This window comes from Anopheles coustani, chromosome 2 (genome assembly GCF_943734705.1).
Source record: "Anopheles coustani chromosome 2, idAnoCousDA_361_x.2, whole genome shotgun sequence".
In the NCBI taxonomy this organism is placed as follows: domain Eukaryota; kingdom Metazoa; phylum Arthropoda; class Insecta; order Diptera; family Culicidae; genus Anopheles; species Anopheles coustani.
The window spans coordinates 613,197-634,081 of NC_071289.1; the positions used below are offsets into that span (position 1 = coordinate 613,197).

The 20,885-nt window shown below is 44.9% G+C and overlaps 2 protein-coding genes across 4 annotated transcripts; one reads left to right on the plus strand and one right to left on the minus strand.

Moving 5' to 3' along the window:
• Positions 1 to 53: 53 nt before the first annotated feature.
• On the plus strand, positions 54 to 17,378 carry LOC131266254 (paired amphipathic helix protein Sin3a). Of its 3 annotated transcripts, none has more exons than XM_058268682.1 (11): positions 54 to 708; positions 4,762 to 5,296; positions 5,387 to 8,844; positions 8,920 to 9,063; positions 9,274 to 9,523; positions 9,598 to 10,187; positions 10,313 to 10,642; positions 10,717 to 10,923; positions 11,013 to 11,498; positions 15,623 to 16,210; positions 16,297 to 17,378. In XM_058268682.1, exons 2-11 carry the CDS (start codon positions 5,029 to 5,031, stop codon positions 16,567 to 16,569), a joined length of 6,594 nt encoding a protein of 2,197 aa, XP_058124665.1. In that variant the 5' UTR covers positions 54 to 708; positions 4,762 to 5,028; the 3' UTR covers positions 16,570 to 17,378. The 3 variants fall into 3 exon arrangements, with proteins under 3 accessions (XP_058124665.1, XP_058124666.1, XP_058124664.1); XM_058268681.1 differs by having other exon boundaries at positions 55 to 708; positions 8,920 to 9,078; XM_058268683.1 differs by lacking the exons at positions 15,623 to 16,210; positions 16,297 to 17,378 and adding an exon at positions 12,167 to 14,002 and having other exon boundaries at positions 8,920 to 9,078.
• Positions 17,379 to 17,619: 241 nt separating this feature from the next.
• Positions 17,620 to 20,360, minus strand: LOC131267771 (UDP-N-acetylhexosamine pyrophosphorylase-like protein 1). The gene has a single exon (XM_058270728.1). The coding sequence runs from the start codon at positions 20,064 to 20,066 to the stop codon at positions 18,600 to 18,602; it is 1,467 nt and encodes a 488-aa protein (XP_058126711.1). The 5' UTR covers positions 20,067 to 20,360; the 3' UTR covers positions 17,620 to 18,599.
• Positions 20,361 to 20,885: the final 525 nt, after the last annotated feature.

Here is a 20,885-nt window from a genome sequence, read left to right on the forward strand (position 1 = left end):
ACTGGGCTAGAGATTACTCTCGCGCCCGCAGTGGCGTTTTCTGCGATTCGCTTTTTACAATCTTCTTCAAACAGTCGTCGGTTGTCAACGCGATGGTGAAGAAGCGTACGCTGGGTAGTACGATGTGGAATCCTAAAAACTATTTAAAAGTGGACATTTAACCAACCATCATAACGTTAGAGAAGTGCGGATACACATTTTGCGATAGAAGCTGAACATTGAATGAAGTTTTGGTTTGCGCTGTGCTCGAGACATCCTTTTCTGAGTTAGTGATTCTTTTTCTTCCTGTTGGAGTGGAATAACCGCTGAGAGTGTTTTTTTCTTCTTTCGTGGCTGCTGGATCGCGGTCAGAAGCGTGCTCTTGTGATACGGAAGGTAGTGTACGTGTGCCTGTGCATATGATTTTGTGTGCTCGTCATTATCTTCGCGATATCTGCAATTAAACGTGCGAGAAAGCACCAAAAAATTTGGCCATGCTTGACAGCGTTAGATGGGGAGGTCTGTAGAAGGCCGAAAACGATCCTAACGATAAAAAAGACCTGATAGTACGGAAAATGGTACATACAATCATATAATCGAAGGAAATATCGCCAAGAAGCCCAAACTACCGAACACCCAGGCCAGGCTGGCGAAACCACGGCAAAAAGCAAGCAAATGATATATTTTGTCATATAACACACACATACACGCATACATATGTTTAACCAGGTAAGTTTCACATTGTATAGGCTATTATAAAGTCATACGCGAGAATAATATTCATGGTGACGATTCTAGTTTAAAGGCGTTGTTTCGATTTTTCATTGAGGTGAATTTTACGCCTGCTTCCGCATACACTTTGGTAACTGAAAGTCATCTTTCAGCGCATTCCAATAACAGTGATTTGTTCTGCCGCCGTGCATTTTGTTAGTGGTATCGCCTTATTCGTCGTAGACGACGTAGCGTGCAGTAATACGATAATCGCAGGTTAAGGTAGCGTAGAGCAAAAAGAGTAACTGCGAACAGGCCACAGACTCTCTACAATCGGCTGCACAAACACAGTCCACACTTAGCCTCCCGGTGCACACACACAGCGTGAGCGAAATAGAAGCATACGTATACGACATTACCATCTGATGCAAGCAAAATAGAAGAACAAGAAAAATAACTTTCACGCGCCATTTTGTTTTTTCCCGGTTCTGCGGCGGGCAAGCCAACAGCTTTTATTTGGTGTTGAATCCGATGGCCAGAGCCCAACGGGATGCATGCGTAATAGACGGGAAGATAATAATAGTCATATTGGGTAAAAGTGAACTAATCGGGCTAGGTGCAGTGTTCAAAAAAGAGATGTCTCCCTTAACCTTGCCTCTATTTAATCGAGTCTGCGATCGGAGGATCCACACGTTTTTTACACTTTTGCGCACTGTGGAAGTAACCTGAATTCTTTACCCACCGATAGTTTGATCATAGTTTAACCATCTGCTATAGGTGATTGGTTATGTAAATTGGGTACCTTAGTGTAAGGACATTTCTCCTGGTGTTTATCTAGTACTTTCGGGCAGCGTCACTCTGCAAACAATCAGACATTTTTCTCATTCATCGGTCAAACCAACATCGGAAGTAATGCACCGTCGCCACATTTGCTTATCTATCAATTACCTTCTTTCACCCAACAACGGCCCAACTAGTTCACCTGTATCTGAATACGCCATCGTGGCATTTCGATAACATTGGTCGGTCGGTCGGTTTTTCCGACTTTGTATCCTCGCCTTATGCGAGTATGGTGAATCAATTGGACACAGATGATGCAAAGAAAATGTTAAAATAAATATTACCGTTTAGCACTGTTTGGGTGGTATCAGTACGGTGATTTGATGAGCATTGCATGCGTTTAAAGTTTTGTATTGTGCGAATTGATATTTTTATAACACCGGTACGAGTTACACAGGGAAATGAAATGAGGAGAGAGAGAGACAGAGAGAGCCTGTCATGCTCAAAAGCAGGTCACACGTCCAATGTTTCGAGGTCCACAACTGGAAAACGAGTATGCGCAAATCTTATCATTTTGTCGAGCATGAAATAAGTAACACAAGACTAACGAAAGTTAATCCACAAGATTGTTTCAAGAAATATATTTGTTCGGGCAAATTGTTATTAGATTTCTCTCGCAACAAATGCTGTGTGAAAACGAAGACTACATAAATTGATCTTCCCTCCTTCGTGACGTCAGTGTAACGGCGTTACTGACAGGTCATACCGAAACGCACGAACACCGCGTTACCGTCGCGTTTCTTTAACAAGGTCGTAACGCATACTACTGCAAACGTGTCAGCGAGGGCGAGTATGGATGTTGGTAGTAGTGATAGTCTCGACAAAACAGACATTTTTCTCCTTCTCTTTCTCTCAACTCCCTCGGATTCGATCTCCGCAAGAGACTTCGTTGGCCTTCGTTGTCATCTTTTCTGCAGCTCGTCGTTGTTAGGAGAAATAGCGAGCGGTAGCAAACTCCATCCGGTTGTTCATGTAACCGGACGCGCGTCGCGTCTTACTCTTTGAAAGTCTATTCATACCGCGTGTGATTTTGGTTTACTAAACGTTTGTGCATAGTTTATCTTTCGTTACTCTGGTGCATAAATCTCGTGCTACATTATGTATGGTCATTAGAACGGGTGTGAAGGTGTATGATTTGTTGCGAGTTTTTTAAGGATTAACGTGATTAGTTCACATGAGGAATGTGTGTAAAATTTGCGGCAATCAATTCGATGATTGGCAACAATTTAAGAAAGGCAAGTCTGAACAAATGGATTGATTTGCTTTTCTTCAATTCAGCGCTTGTGATTTCAATTTAGCGCGGCTTGGAGGGGGAGTGCGTATGTGGTTAAAAGTCGATTTTGATGGGTATATGAACAAAAGTGCAGTACTGAAATAATTTGTTTTGCGTGTTGAACACACATATTTTTGATAACTTTACCTTTTTACAGTTTTGTACCGTAGAACGACTTGTGTTGTCGCGTTGGTTCACTTACTGCGTTTCCTCATCTCTGGGATGCTTTATTTCGGCTTAAGGTAGTTGTGCGGCAGTGGAATAATCGCGCGGGAACGCTGTTATCCTGCGCTCACGAATACTAAGAGAGAGATCCATTTCATTTTTGCTCAAAAAGGCTTATAACAAATCGTCAAAGTGTTTGTGTGGTGTTATACCGCGAGCGTAACACACGCAACCCACCTTCCAGTTATGAATCCGTAGCAGCACGTCGGAATGAGCAACAGAACAAGGACAGGAGAAAGTAATGCTATCAAAATAAAAATAGCACAAATTTGTTTTGATGATGTGGAAAATGAATGCATAATAGTAAATTTTAAAGCAGTGTCAACGTTAGTCATCATAAAGTTTTTCGTTTTCGTTGTCAGTGAAAACCGAATGTAAAGAGTGTTTGTGTAGAGTCGTTTACTTTGATGTAATTTAAGTTAAACTGAATAGTTATAGGCTGATTGCTAGTGAAAAGTCTGAAAGTTTACTCCTTCATGATTGTTTTTGGAGCCGTCCTATCCGCGCGTTTTTCTAATTGCAGCGTAAAGCATGAAAAGTGAATGTATATGGGAGATCTGCAAAACGTTCCGAACGAGTATTTTTATGCAAAGAATAGAACGGCGGCAAGAAACGGTCAGTCAGGTATAAATGGTCAATGTTGTCCCATTATAAGATAGCTCCTCGATATAAAAATACTTTCCATGTTATCTCCGTGCCGTATAGACACTGTTTTACACTGAAAAAGAGGGAAAACTTCATCCCGATTTTCATCGAAAACATGTTTCAAGGTGCATGTGTGTCACATTCTTTCTCCCGGTGCGGATCCTTCTCGCGAAGAAGTAATTGCTCTCTTGTGCATAAAGGTATTCACTCTCCGGTGCTGGACACGATGCTTTTGATGCCCAACTCTGCAAGGATATTATGCTCTTGCCTTGTTGCATGCAAAAGATGCGCGGGACGCCGATTTGGCTTCGCGTCATGTCGAATCGTAGGACTATTAAACCCATTTCTTCACCTGTACCGAAAACTGTGCATAAAATCTATGAAATCACTTACTTACCCGATGGTGGTTAAAATCAAAATAGTGTTATTTAAACTAAAGCTTTGCACGACTGCTTTGATTGAGATGAGAAATCGTTGAGTAGGAGGCAGTACATAATATGCATGCTTTATGCACCCACATACTAATGCAAGAACGCATCGCTTGGTTCCCGGGAATGTGAGAAAAACAACCACCGATACTTGTGCAGATTTGGTCAGAAGATTTTCCAACAGCGCACAACAACGCGCAGGTCCATCTCGCACGGATTTACTTGTGTTTCCTCTTGTATGTTAGACAAGAATCATCTGCGGCTGGAAGGAATGAAGCACGGAGGGCGTCAATCGATAAAGTATCGTTCCTAGCAGATGTTTTGCTCTCCCTATGCGATGTGGCGCTCGTTGTATTTCAGTACAAAACGTCCCAAAGTAAGAGAAGTTGTTTCTCTTATGCTCCATGGTAGTTCGGTGATTGGGAGCTTTATGATGTGCTTCTGGTCTCCGAAGTTTTGCAACATAGAATGCGGTCGAAAGAGCAAGACACACCGGAAAACAAAGAAAAAGACAGGAGTAACGGTATGATAGTAAGGAAGGAACAAAGAAACATGTTAGGTGTTAGAATCACCAGTTCAGGTTTGATTGTTTTGAGACAAATTCAATTCAAGAAACATTCAACCCGCATCTGTTAATTGCTTTCTTCTTTTCTTTTGCAGACATCTTACGGGTGAATATTTGGAAGAAAGTGATTGAAACAAGGCGACAGAGAGTGAAGTTTAAAGTGAACAGAAAGTAAATTTGACACGGGACACAGTCATTTGTGCAGCGGTAACAGTGAAGTTTTAAGGTCCCAGCCAAGCGAAAAACTGTTGTGCATCTTTAATCGACATAAAAACATCTTTACAGTGCATTTTGAAACATAAAGGCAAGTGGCAATTGGTTGTTTGTGGCGATTACAAAATTGGGGGTAAAATGCACCCACGATGAAGCGTGCTAGAACGGAAGAAATACAGTTCGGACAACCGCGGGCTCAGCCGCCGCCGCCGGGACAGCAGCGCATTATCACTACAACGCAACCACCGCACAATGTTGCCAGCACCGCTGGCTCCACGATACAGTACCAGATCCCACCGAACGTCATAAAAACGACTACTCCGCCCGATTCGGTCAGCACGACGGCCACCAACCTGACACAACAGACGACACAAATAGCACCACCGCAACAGACGACGGTCCAGTACACGACGACAAGTAAGTACCAAAGACAGACGACTTGTTTGTGGTATGTATGCGGAGGGTCTAGATGCTAACTGTCTACCCTCTTTTTAAAACTGTTTGTAGCTTACAATTCGGCAATCGGTAGTAATCTGGTCAAAGGCCAACCGCAACAGCAGCAGCAGACAACGCAACAGCAGCAAATACAGTTGGTGAACGCCGCGACACAGGTGCGTGGTGCATCGGGAGGAGGCCATAAGGGTGCGGCGGTTGTGAATGCCGGCTCCATCGCTACTGTTACCGGAGCACCGACAGTCGGCGGAACCACCGGCGGTATTGTGGGGGTCTCGGGTGGGCAATTGATAACGAATATGTCGCCAGGGGTGCAATCTCAAGGCCCGCCACAGTCGGTGCAGGGCCAAGCGCAGCTGCAGCGCCTTAAGGTGGAGGATGCGCTCAGCTACCTGGACCAAGTCAAGTTCCGCTTCGGCAATCAGCCCCAGGTGTACAATGATTTCCTCGACATCATGAAGGAGTTCAAATCGCAAAGCATCGACACGCCCGGTGTCATCCAGCGGGTGTCGAGCCTGTTCAAGGGCCATCCGGAGCTGATCGTGGGCTTCAACACGTTCCTTCCGCCCGGGTACAAGATCGAGCTGCAGGCGAACGACCAAGGGTACGCCTTTCAGGTGTCCGTCTCGATGCCATCGTCCTCGTCAACCGGGACATCCATTGCTCAGCAGCCATCTCCTCACAAGTACAACACGATCTTTCAAGGCGGCGGCCAAATTGTGCAGTCGGGCGGCGGGACGAACGTGGTTAACGCCGGTAGCACCACCGCCGTGAATCTAATGGCATACGGTGGTGGACATGCGGCAGCTACAACGGTGAGCGCTGCAACCAGTGCTAATGCACCCTCGCACGCTGGTGCGCTACAGCAGGCGACGGGTGGTTCGGTAGGCAATGCCAGTCCAGCAACGGCGCAGAATGCGCAACCAATGACACAACAGACGACATCGGCGTCATCGGTAGCAGGAACGGTGGTACCGCAAGTGCCGCAAAACTTTGTATCCCGCGCTGAGCATCATCAGCAGCAGCAGCAGCATCATCGAGAGCGTACTATTTCGACCGGATCGGTCACGAGCAATGCAAGTCTTCCCTCGACGACATCGTCCACAGTCGTAACGGCGATAGACGCTTCGCAGCAACAGCAGCAGAATCCAATCCATCGAATGATCTCGCAGCAAATAATTTCTCATCAACAAACAGTGGGGACAGGAGCAGCATCTGCAACCGGTGGAGGAGGCCTGGTTTCGGTAACCGTAGCGAGTCAAGCACCGCAACAGCATCATCAGCAATCGACTTCGACTCATCAGCAACAGCAACAGATACCACAGCAGCATCAGCAAGTGTCGTCCGAGGGCGGTCCAGCAGTACCGGCGGCGGCTTCTACTACGACGACAGTGGTGGCGGCCGTAGCGACCACCAACCAGCCAGTGGAGTTCAACCATGCCATTTCGTACGTGAACAAAATCAAGAATCGCTTTCACTCCGAGCCGGAAAAGTACAAACGTTTCCTCGAGATTTTGCACACGTACCAGAAGGAGCAAAAAACGTATAAGGAAGGTGCCCAGTCCGGCGGCTGCATGACGAATTCGAAGCAGTTGACCGAGGCGGAGGTCTACACACAAGTGGCCCAACTGTTCGACAATCAGGAGGATCTGTTGCGGGAGTTCGGCCAGTTCCTACCGGACGCCACGAGCCATCAAAATCAGGTCTCGCAGTCGCAGTCGCAGACGCAGCAGCAACAACATCAGCAGCAGCAACAACAACAACAGCAGCATCAGCAGCAGCAGCAACAACAACAGCAGCAACAACATCAACAACAACAACAACAACAACATCATGTATCGTCGAGCAATAAGAACAATCACATCTTCGTAAACGCCGTCTTGCACGATTCCCATCAGCAGCAGCAAATTCAACTTCAACAGCAGTCGCAGCAGCTGGGGCAGCCCGGCGGAACGGGGACGGTTGTGGCTGGAGGCGCGATGGCAACAGTTGTGCATGGAAGCGCCACTGCTGGTGGTGGTGGTGGAAGCAAGAAACTAACTAATTCCGGTGCCATGAGTGGAGGTTTGCCGAACGCCAGTTTGAAGATGTACAACAACCTACAGCAGGCAAACATGGCGAGAATTGCACATGAGAGAGACTACTCGCCCATTGGTAATTCCCAAACCGAGGGAAAGGAGTATTCGATAGTTTCTTCCGTCCCCGCCGGAAGTATGTCCGGGCCCAGGGGAGGTAGTGGCATAGTTGGAGGTGTCGGTGGAGCAGGCGGAGTTGTGTTTATGGATAAAGATCGCAACCATATTGCGGCTGGCGGTGGGGGACCCGGTACAGTCTCAGTTGGCGCAGGAGGACTGAACTCGAAGTACATACATGGCGCCTCGCTAGGCACGATATCGTCGGCTGGGGGAACTGGTATGGTTGTGCACGGTGCTAGTGGTGCTGTCCTGGCGCAAAGCGCTCCACCGGGCATGGTCGGAACCGGTGTAGTGCCCGTGATGGCAAACCTCTCGTCCAGCGGAGGATCCAATGCCGTGAAACGTTCGCCGTCCTACTCTTCGCAGATAGTGCTAGGAGGGGCGGGTGGTGGTGGTGGTGGTGCGATGTCTACGGGACGCGGTGATCGTGGAGACGGAAGCGGACCTCCTCCAATCAAACGGCACAAACCCATCTGCCGAGACGTGTCTTTGGCGGAAGCGGCCAAATATGGCGCGCTGAACGATTACGCGTTCTTCGACAAGGTCCGGAATGCGCTACGCAGTCCGGATTCGTACGAAAACTTCCTGCGATGTCTAACGCTGTACAATCAAGAAATCGTCTCAAAGTCGGAGCTGGTGACTCTCGTCTCTCCATTTCTCAGCCGCTTTCCGGATCTACTGAAATGGTTCCAGGACTTTCTTGGCCCTGCCTCGTCGGGCCCCGGATCGGGGGCGAACGAGTGTATCCCTTTGACTGCGGCAGCCGCCGCCGCCGCCGCCCGCCAAGATCGGTCGCAGGGAGGAGAGCTGGCGGCCGATATCGATCTTTCCACTTGCAAGCGGCTTGGCGCAAGCTATTGCGCCCTGCCGAAGTCGCTCGAAGGCGTCAAATGTTCCGGCCGGACGAGCCTCTGCCGGGACGTGCTCAACGACACATGGGTATCGTTTCCGACGTGGGCCGAAGACTCGACGTTCGTGACGTCTCGCAAAACGCAATACGAGGAGTTCATCTACCGGTGTGAGGACGAACGCTTCGAGCTGGACGTGGTGATTGAGACGAACAATGCGACCATCCGTGTGCTGGAGGGCATCCAGAAGAAGCTGACACGTATGTCCCAGGACGAATTAAGCCGGTTTCGGTTGGACGACTGCCTCGGGGGCACCTCGCCGACGATACACCAGCGCGCTCTAAAGCGAATCTACGGCGACAAGGCCGCCGACATGATACAAGGGCTAAAGAAGAACCCGGCTGTTGCCGTTCCGGTCGTGCTGCGACGCATGAAAGCGAAGGAAGAAGAGTGGCGCGAAGCGCAAAAGGTACGAAAGGTTACTCAATCAAGGCCTACTTACAGCGCAATTGATAAATCTATCCTTCATTTTGTTGCTTCACAGAGCTTCAACAAGCAATGGCGTGACCAAAACGAAAAGTACTACCTTAAGTCGCTGGACCATCAGGGTATCAACTTTAAGCAGGCGGACATCAAAGCCCTCCGATCGAAAAGTTTGTTCAATGAAATTGAGATACTTTTTGATGAGGTGAGTTACATGAAGGTAAACACGATCGTGCCCAATTTCGATTATCCTCGATCCCCTTGTCTTTTCCCGGTTCAAACCGGCCTCCCGTGAAGTGTGGAAATTTGTGCGCATGTTGTGTAGTGTCGTGTAAAACGAATTGTCATTGTAGCTAGCAACTGTTGGGCTGTTTCTATCATTCATTTGATTTATCTATTCGTTCTCTCACGCCAGCGTCACGAGCAAAACGACGATTCTTCAACGGCGGCCACAGGACATAGTACCGGTGGACCACACATGACGTTCCCGTACAAAGATAAATCCGTCCTGGAGGACGCAGCCAATTTGTTAATACACCACGTGAAGCGTCAGACGGGAATACAGAAGCAAGAGAAGGCGCGCATCAAACACATCCTTCGGCAGTTCGTGCCGGATCTTTTCTTTGCGCCTCGGCAGCTGATGAGCGAGGATGAACGGGAAGAAGGTACGTTGTTTGAAAACACCAATATTTCAGACTAAACCATCTGTCATTAACTGGCGTTCCATTTGCCTCCATAGATGATAAAGATGCTGACGGGGAACAGGTGGAGGACGATGGTAGCGGTGCAAAGTCTAGTGGGAAGAAATCAACGTCTACCAATAATTGGACATACAAAAGTTGTAATGCAGCAAACTCTAGCAGTAATTTTGGAGAAACGGTTGGAACTACGGTTCCGGCTGGTGCGTCGTCATCGTCGAGAACGGAAGGAGGTGCCAATACGACCAAGGACGAGGGCAGTGAAAGTGGGACTAATGCCGATGGTAGCTCTCACAAGATCACTTCAACGTCTGAGGTGCCGTCGTCCGCGGGAACGGCGGAACCACATCCTAACGCAGACAGCAACGGTGGTGGCAGCGGCAACGAAATCACCGTCGACGGGTCGACGGCAACGGACAAACAGTTGGCAATCAAAAAGGAAGTCAAAGATGAGAATGAATCATCAATGGGGACGGGTGCCAGTGAAGGGGCTCCTTCCGCTGCTGCCGTTCAGGATCAGCAAACCGGTTCCAGTGGTTCAACAGGAGGTGTAGGAGGAGGAGGTGGAGGATCGCAAGCACCACAGCCAATGAGTCCCCCACTTCCGCCGCATGCTGTTAGTAAACATATCGTAAGTGTAGTGAAAGGTGGTTTTATTTTCAAATTAAAATAAAATTCGTTCGTGGTACCGGGCTAACTTATACGGAACAAGAATTCGTTGAATACTCAACTTCAATTATGTGTTGTGCATTGCAGGAAGAAGCATACACGTTGTTCTTCACCAACAACTCCTGGTACCTGTTTCTGCGACTACACGCGATCCTGTGTGACCGACTACGAATCATCTACGAGCGGGCGCAAATCATTGCCGCCGAAGAGCGAGCTTACGAGAGTACACGCAACAGTAGCACGGCGATGGCGCTTCGCTTGAAGCCGAAAAATGAGCATCGCATCGAGCAGTACTACAACATTTTTCTGGATATGCTGAAAAATCTCCTCGACGGTAACATGGAGGCAAGCAACTACGAGGACCTGCTGCGAGAGATGTTTGGTATCCATGCATACAGTGCATTTACGATGGATAAGGTATGTATCAACGACATAAGCAAAAGCTTTGATCTAACAGGAATAAAAATGATGCTTTTTTTGTCGAATTTTAGGTTGTGCAAAATGCGGTTCGCCAGCTACAGCACTGCGTTACCGAACGTGGAGCGACGGAAGTGGTCGAGCTGTACCAAGCCGAACAGCGACGCGGTGGTGCTGGAGGTCTTTGCCGCACCGCTAACCGCCGCATCGCTGCCGAGCTTGCCTACCAGCGAAAGGCGGAGTCAATACTACAGGATGAAAATTGTTTCAAAGTCTACATTGTAAGTGAACCAAAGGAATAGGAACCGCGCAAAGTTTAAATGAGCAAACTAAGTACTAATCCTACCCTTCTCTTCTAATGTGTTTACAGTACAAAATCGACTGTCGCTTAACGATAGAGCTGCTGGATACCGAGTCTGACGATACGGCGAACAACTTTGCCAACTCGCAGGCTTACAGCTCGTACGTCGATCGGCTCTCCAATCCCGCCGCCACCGGTACGGGAAGTGACAGTGGTGGGGGCGGTGGCGGTGGCGGTGGCGGTGGTGGTGGTAGTGGTGGTGGTGGTGGTGATGGTGGTGGTGGAAATGGTGGCGTACACGGAACAACGGAAGGAAATGGTGGATCATCGAGTGTTGCCTGCGGCAAAAGTAGTGGAACATTAGCAGCGGCAACAGCAGCAGCAACAGCGACGACGGTGCCATGCAATAATAATCCTAATACCGCAATGGGCACATGCACTAATGCCAACAGTAGCAGCACCAGCATAGGTATTGGGTCCGGAGTATCGGGTGGCGGAGGAGCAGGAAATACAGGAAACCCAGAGATAAAAACCGAAAAGCCCGACGACGAGATGGTAAGTGGTCAATTGATGAAAAAGGGATAGAGCGTGAGCAAGAGCAAGGTTAAGGAAAAAAGGTTGAAGATTTTCTTTGGAAAATCGAAACGGGTGTATGGTTTGTTGAGCAAAATTAAATTAAACGGGAGTTTTCACCCGTAAACACAAATTTTCGAGAAAGAACAGTGTACGCCTATTAAATGTACATAAAATAATTTAATAGTACAATACGCGCCATGCTCATTTCATGTCCTGTTTAGTAAGAATTCATATTTATTTTTGCTTTTATTTATCGTTTGGTGTTTGTGTTATGATTTTAATTATCCTGTCGTCTGTGTTCATGGGCCATAGAACGATTGAAACCCAAACCGTGATACGTCCGTGCAATAGGAGGCCACAATCGAATATTTCATTTGCTTCATCTCGACTCTATAATGTTCGATCCATTCGAGTTAATGAAGTCAATTTTTATTTGTTTCAAACACCTATATGTTTTTATTTTTATTACTCCTTTTTGTTTCTAACCGAATGCATCATTTGCTTTTGAGTAAGCAGCAGCTCCTGAATAAAGAATGCACGTTTTTGTTCGCCCAACGACAAAATACGCGTCACACAAGCAACGTTTCACTAATTTAGCCTTTTTTCTTCATACTTCTTCTCTTTTAATGTTCTTTTTTCCGTGCCAGGTCAAACAAAATGTTCAATGCGTAAACAATAATAAATCATAATATATCAGCCACCGAGAAAATGCTCCATGTCCCAATAAAAAGGGGGTGTAGTAAAGTCACGTGAACAAGAAGTGTGCACTGCAGGACGAAGGTGGCGCACGCCAACTAGGAAGTGATTGAAAAATCGTATTTGTCATACCGATCTATTTTTAAAAATTTGTTTTATGGTCAAACCACACACGAATCTGTAAGAAGAGTCCAAACAAACGGATCCATAAACATAAAGTTCTTTATTGTTGGCTTGAGAAAATCCACTTCGGGGAACAGCAAGGACAGACAACCAAGAACGAACTATATTTACCATACATAGTCCGTCGATGTAGAGCGTTAACATATTCGGTTATTTATTTTGTATTTGCAATGGTTTTCTTAGTTTTTTTTGTCGTAAGTTAAATTCAACAAGTTTAGTTTGAAATGAATCCAACAAGAATGAGACAAACCGTAGAAAAAATGAGACAATGAGACACACCGTGGAGAATTTAATGACTAATATGCAAAAATGAGTTCCTTACAATCTACCTTTGCAAACAGATTGCTTTTGCTGGTATAGTAATAATATTCGCAAAGGAGACAAGGCATTGTAGAACGCACAAAGACAAATGTGAATAGTTCAGCGTACAGTTTTATGAGTCGATGAGTCGCGAAGACGTCATACGTTCGGTTCCACGTTATCCTCTCCAAAGATAGAAGATGATCGAATCGGACTGGAAATTTATTCTGCTCCAGAGTTTGGTTTTGGAAATGCAATCAACTTTGCGTATCGTGGAGCAGAACATTCGGATTTTCAACGCTATCAGGTTGTGAGGCGGTTAATTACCAATTAACCAAGTACTATACCGTTTCCTCTAAATAGGAGGATGGTGGTACACCTTCCCTTATCTTGCTTATTTTTCTATTGCAATATTGGCAAAGAAAAGCAAGGCGAACTGTTTTATCAATCACCTAAGGTGTCCACATGTGTGGTGTAAATAAAAATAATTTAATGAAAAAAAACAGCAAGCAACTAAATCTTACTGAGGATGTAACAAGTCAAGGCTGTTTCGGTTAATTTGCTTGCCATACGCTCAGCATTGGCTGGTTGGTCTAAGAATTGGTCATAATAACTTAGGTAGAGTGTGTTTTAAGTTTTATCTTACTAGGGTTAGATTTACAAAGTTGTAAAATAGTAACGTACATGCAAAGCTCTAAATTTCCCCGCAAACAGAAACCCATTTAGAATTGGATATTGAAGAACCTAGATTGGAAATACATTCTGCAATCTTGTGTGATTGACATATAATATTATTAACATAAATTGGCTCCGCCCCGATAACGACTTAAACTAGAAGAAGAGGTCTTCAAGAGCCATGAAGAACGCGGTTAGGGAGAGGTGCGATATTAAACAGTATTTGTCACACGATTTTCAATCGTGTTTAAACGATGCAAAACATAAATCTTGATTAAGTTAGCCGATATGTTATGGCGGTGCAAGTGAAAGGCGCGGTGTGTATCATAAAGGAAAAACATATTTTATACATTTAACGTAGAAAGTGGAAGTCTGCTGAATTAAATTTACGACGGACCGAAGGAGATGTTCACATTCAGAGTGCATTTCTTCCGTAATTTTATTCTCGATCTAAGGATAAAAGAACTGTAAGAAAACGAGTAAATAAAACATTAGGAATGCAGAATAAGACAGTTACAATTGAACGACTCTTGGCAGGACATATTTTATAAGGAGCGAAAATGTGTTCTCCGACTGTGTTGAGCCTGTCGTTGAAATATGAACAAAACAATAAGAAAAAAAAAACAAAACTAAACCATGTATAAAGGAAGTTGTTTTTCTTTCCTTTACGTGCCGAACAATAACTTATGCAATAACAGTACTGAAATTTCACCGCCAAGTATTTCTCTAGTATTTGTCTTCAAGGCTGACTACAACATCTGTTCGTCGTGAATTTGTTCTTCCTCCGAAGTAAAATAGTTCGTTACAATGATCAACGGCTGTTACGAGAGGCGCTTAAGATTTTGCCCCAAATATGTAGAAAAGTGTGCACCATCCTGTTTTATGACTCTGAAAAGGATGTTGGGGATCTAACGGAGGTTTTAGAGGGAAAAGTAAATGACCTGTCCGGATGTTCCGAGTCCTTCTGACTCAATACAACGTGCAGCATCGCGTGCGCCATAGTTACATACAAACCAAATAGGTATGTTAAAAACAAATCACATAGAACACTCTATGCAAGTTTATTCCGTCCAATTCTAGCTCCCTTTATATCTTCTTACTTTTCTCACTACTACTGCTTTTACTATCGTAACGTTTGATCGCTGTTTATCGCATTTTGTTATCCTCAGTCTTGGGCACAACTGTAGTAGAGCTTGCCCTCTGCAATTTTGTTACCTTTTAGTTTCGTTATTAGTTCTTTTGATCAAAACATATATGCATATATTTGTATCGTTGGTATTCGTTATCATCCTTCGCTCGTTGCGCATCAAGTATTTTAGAAAACAATATTTGTGTTTTTTTTTGTATCTCCTAGATATCTTTTAGAACCCAGAACCAGTAGTGTGTATCAGCGATTACGTTTGATTTTCTCTTCTGACTATATACACAGTTATTTCGGCCAATTTACGTGACTCACACGTAATCTAAATTAAGCTATGAATATTGCCGTATACAGTTTTGGTTATATTTTTGCAGTGACATTATTATCGGTTATGATAGAAATATATTTATAAATGTTATAAAGTAAGGTTACAACACCAAAAAGGTAGAATACTTTTCGAACGGCGTATAGTATTATTATGTTTTATCTTAATGTTTGACCTGGTACAAAAACGAAAAATTATTAGTTTCTAAACTACTTCAAAGTCTCTTCGTTAACCCTTACCGCGTCGAATGGTTCGATTCATCAATCGCTCCTGTCGTAACTTATTTACTAAACTGTACTAGTGAAGCCTCAATCATTTGCTTGGAATTACTGTTTTATTTATTTTGGGTGGTGGGTGGTTAACATGTAACGCGCATATTAGTATATGGAGGTAGCTGTATGTAATAATGCGTGCATGAGGGTGTTTTCTTCTTTTCGATCATTTTGTCAGCGCCATGGCCAACCATGAGATCGTTTGATAATTTGGCATGTATTTCTTATATCTTGCATCGCTTTCCGTTTTTTTTCAATTTTGTAATCTTTCAATACTCGTATGGCTCGTCTATAGACATAGATTTGTTTTCTTTCCTCAGTTTTATGATTGAAATTATGGTCCCTAGTGTTGGCAACTGAATGTTTTGATGTTCGCTGAACCCTGGTTAAAATATGTTTGATATGAAAGCAATATTGTTTGGTATTTTTAATTTGTCTTTTCTCTTTCTCCCAATTCCTTTTCTGCACGTGTACTTTCGCCAATCTACCCCAAAAACACAACACAAAATAGAGGTCTCAGCAGTATGCCGGATCATCGTTACGTCGTCGTCGTCGTCCTGTGTTCCTGCCTAGAAACATCAAACAAACTAAGACACAAATTACTTTAGAGAGGCCCACGGATAACAGCAATCCTTCCGATGAAAGAAATCTACTGTTAGCGACGAGCTCAGCGAGCAATTCGAAACAGTTGCCAAACAGTAGTACCGGTGATTCTGGTAACGCATTACCTGGTAACGAAACACCAGCTACGAATGCACCGCAACCGAATAAAGATGGTCAATCCAAGGAGTCTAGCAATGACAAACAGCTGGAAGAAAAACCTGTACCGAAAAACGCGGTAACAAGCAGTAATAACAACAATAAAAGTATCAGCATCAATAACAACAGCATTAGCAACGCGAATAGTCCATTTTGGGACAGCGCTGTAAGTAGCAAACTGTCCTCCCCGGAGCGGCTGCCAAGCATGAATGGAGCCGATCGTGATGTGATCATAGAGGACACGGAACAAGTGAAGGTGAATAGCAGCTTCAAGACATCACAAGTAGAAGGCAAAAATTTCACGTTTTTCAGAAGAGGTTCACTCAGACGCTCGAAAAAGGTGAGCTGCGGTGTGGCGGACATACGTTGAGTGTGTTTGTAGTACGATATAATGCTAATAAGCGATCATTTCTCTTTTTTCCATAGAGCCATCCAGCCGTTACGATGCGTATGAACCGCAAATTCCAGGCTTTCGTCGATCGATGGCTTGAACAGCATGTATCCACTACCCAGCAGTCGTCTTGCGAGGATTGGTTACTCGGTAAGCATCCAGATCTGGCCAAGAATCTTACCACGGTGGTTGTGAGGGACAAAAACATAACACGTACACCCTACAGACCGTACAATCGATATAAGGTGAATTCCATGGAAGTATCGGACGGTGAAGATAGTGAGCTATGTAGAATTGAGATGAACTGAATTGAACATCCTTCAACCTGTTTGTCTCTTGTGCCTTTACGCGCCCTGCGGTTGAGATAGTTTTATCCATTGGAACCTGACATGGCAGCGATAAAAATATCGATCCCTTCGTTTAGTTCTTTCGTTCCGAGATCGATTGTGTACAGCCTGTTTAAAAGGGATTTTTATAAAATCTCCATATGTTTAGCATTGACTTCCCAGTGGAATTGGTAATTATTTCAATGTAATTAAATATTCAACAAATTAAGCTAGATGGTAACACTATTTTTAAATGTGCGTTTATTTGAGGGCAGCAGCATTGAGAGAAAAGGATGCAATCACTTTTATAGTTATTTACAGTAGATGTAAATTTGTCTGGTTTCCGTTTAGATTTGTTTTCATCGTAATAAATTGTTTCATCATATTAAATTGCCTACAGATGCCAATAAGGCAAAATAAGAATAATAGTGTATCATATTATGAATCAAAATTAACGTCAAGCACAATAACAAGGATTGTGCGAAAATCACGCTAAGGATGGCAAAATTGATTAGGCCCTAAAATGCTTGTAAAATAGCGTTTCTTAATCGTTTGGAGTGCATTGTAGGATGTCATTGAACCACTCTTCCAAACGCTAGCTATATATTCGCCAGCTTCCGAAGCAGGTATTAAGTTAAACGTTTTCTGTAAGGCTAAACAACGAGTGAGAAACTTTAATGATCATAGCACAACTGCAAGTGGGTGCTGTAAAATAAGTGTTCCGGAATGTGGGAATTGCATCCGCAAATGGTGCAAATCTTGAATAGAAAAAATACTACTAAAGTAATATCGAGTGCTAAAATTCATCTATATAGCTGATGATAAAAGTTTGGTACATCCGAAAAGTACAAACATTTCTCGCTTCGTCGTTTGTTGTCGTCAGTGTACCGAGGTGAGTAGTGTTTGTTTTTAAATTTTCCTGAAGTATATTTCTTTTTTTTTATTTCTAGTTTCACGGTACGTGGCGTATTGTAAAAGTATATTTCTTTCAGGGGACAGATAAGGCATGATGACTAAGACCAGGTTGAAGTATTGAGCTAAAGGCAGTAAATATTTTTTATTTCTTATACGTACTTTTTCATGTCATTTTAACCGTGGGCAAGGAAAGACGAGAATGAGGACATATAGAATAAAGAAAAAAAACAATAACTCATAACTTGACTAACAATCTCGATAGAATTGTAGATAACGAGCCTATACAACTTTGCAGTCTAACAAGCATAATAAGTAATCAATATAAAACAAACATATCTTCGATTCGATTTGAAAAGGAAAACTGGTTAAAAAAAATAAAATAAACGGATAAAATTCTCTCGTTTGTAAGTAGATATTGCAGATGGGTTAAAACATTGCTGGTCCTATACAGAATTTTACTAAAAGCTTACAATGTGATGTTTTCCGAGGACCCCAGCTCAAGTCTCTTAGAGTTTTGTCTTTGAGTAAAGAGTTTTCAAAAGGATATCGGAATGTGTCGACAAGGGGATATTTTAACATATAGTTTTTTGCAAAAAAGCCATAGTAACAAATAATAACGAATACATACAAAATAAACAAAATAATCGAGTTTTTTGAGATACACGCGCCATTCTTTTTCCACGTGAATTCGGGCGATCTAATGATGCTTTCTAACAATATTAATAAAAAAGCGTTAAAAACAAAGATTCATAATTTTAACAGATCAATAGGTAGCTATAAGTTTTGTATCGAAAGACTAATGGAACACACGTCCATTTCAAAGAACTCCAATTGGTTGTTGAATGCTATCGTGTTACCATTCTTCAGGGTGTGGGATTAAGCTTGTAAAAAGATAATAACAACCTTTAAAAAGCGAAATGGTGTCTGGGTCCGATAAGTCGACAAGTAATGTCCGTTTAGAGGAACGTACATCTTTTCTATGTAATGGACCCCGCCCGACTATGCTGAATCACATTGAGGCGGAAGTAACTAATAATGTGATCCTCCCGTTATCTGTATCACCGTCTTTTCCGCTTTTCTGATAACCTTGATTATTTTTAGCTCAGTTGTTGCTCATCAGCACCGATCAGATGGACGGGACAGCGGAAGCTTTGACCAGCAGCCACCGGCTCCAAGCCTTCCCCGGCGTACGATAGGAGAGGAGAAATTTCACAATCGATCACCACATTTCCCTCATCGGTCGTCGTCTCGGCCACTTCAGTTGCGCCCGCGTTGATAAGCCACTGTCGGTGCAGCCTTGCAATATCTCCTCGGACGCTGGATGGGCAGTCGATACCTGCCGAGTCGGCGTTCTTGAGTGCACTGAACTCCTCCTCGCGCCGACCCTCGAGTGCCACGAACCGCTCCGCCAGCGGAAACACATCGAAGATGAATTTTTCCATCTTGATCCCGTTCGAGTTGGACGGTTTGCAGCGCTCGCCGGTGGCCGTGTCGACGAATGGGATCTTCTTCTTAGCCACGTGCAGTGGCATCATTGTATCGGCGATGCGACGAAGAAACGCGGAAGTGAAAAAGTGGTTGCAAATGTTGCCCGCGTTGAACGTGAGCTTGCCGTCGGCTGGATTGCGGCGGTTCGCCGTCTCACTCGACAGCTCGCTGTACTCGACTACCTGATACTTGCCTTTCACCTCGCACACAACGCCGACGGCCTCGTCCGGCTGCACCTTTTCAATGACTTTCACTCCGCAGTCGGCGCGCTTTCGAACGCAGTAGCCGATGAAAACCGGATCCGCCACCTTGATGAGAATGTTATCGACACTGTGGGCGTGCAGATAGAGCACACCCTTATGATCCAGCTCGTCCAGTATACCCTCGTCCTTGAGCGCCCGATAGATACCGCCATTGCCGTCTGGTGCCGTTGCCACTTTCCACTTCTCATCCAGCAAAATGCGCCCCTCGAAGTCGACACACGGAACGCTGCGCTGGCGGAACAGGCGTACCTGCTCGGCGGGTAGGCCAAAGTATCGGTTCGCCTTGAAGTACTCGAGGGTCTCGGTGTGCGTATGCTCGCTGGTCATAATGTACCATCGGATACGCCCATCGCCGCCAGCCAGTTGCTGCAGTTTCCGGATGCGCTCTGCTTGTAGCTGGAAGAGGGATTTACCCGACGGAAGGCCAACATTGTACGTTCCCTTGGGAGCAGTCGAACCGAGCCGCGTGCCCTGTCCGCCAGCTAACAGTATCACGCCCACCCTGCCTTCACGGATCTGCTCGAGACCGGTTTGTCGGAGATCGTTCAGTTCGGTTTCGCTGGAATTGGCCACGGAGAGTAGCAGTTCCTTGGCGATCGGTTGCAGCAGCTCGTTCAGGTCCTCTTTCGCCGACGTGGCGGTTGCCATGGCTCGCCGGAATGCTTCGTCAAGCGCAGCACAATCGACGCTGGCGGACAGGCTGTCCAACAGTTTGTTCCGGTCGCTATCCGATAGCTCATCCCAGAACTTTAACAAGTGATCTTGATTCCACTTGTTCAGCTCCTTGGCGAGCGCCTCATATTTTTCACCCATTTTTAACTACGCGCGTTTTCTTCCGATCCCAGCCGTTCGTAATTCAACAAAAGCAACCACTGTTTCGAACAAAAAATCACCGAAAACTGTGGTGGGCCACTGCGACGCAACTCTAGCTGCTATGGACCTCCAGAAGGTTGCACATGAACCGGTTGCTTACCGCACGCGATTAACACTACGACCAACGGTGGTACGATTCAAAACGAAAGTCGGTCGACGGCGGCGAGAAAACTCTCCAACAAGCGATTGTTATCTGAACATGAGAACACTTTCTGATTTACGCTCGCCACATTCGTAACTGCACGAATCACACTTACAATCGACGGCGACGGCGGCGATGGTTATGTATGAGGTGGCTGGTAAGTAAAATTGAACAAGTTCCATTCGAAAACACGGTACACGGTACTGCTCACTGTTAGGATGAGGCCCGACAGAACCAATTATTTAAAGGTCAAAACAATGTTTGCCAAATCGGACAAACCGTGCACTCGATTTCGGGCTATCTTTTGATATTTGTTGTCATAATAGGCTAGACACGCACGCACTGACACGTATACAAACACGGATTTGACAGCAATTTAGTGCAGTAGTTCCCAAAGCAGTACATACTGCCCACCAGCGGGCGCTGTCAAATTTTTAAATTTTCGATGCCTTTGAAATTCATAGAACACTACATGAAATGCAGATACGTATCTTACTTATACGGCAATTTTAATTGTTTAAAAAAATTTGGAGAACCCTTTTCAATTCGACTCCTGCGATTTATCTGGCACATCGACCGCCTGCAGTCATTGCTGCAATTAGTTACAAGATTTTTAC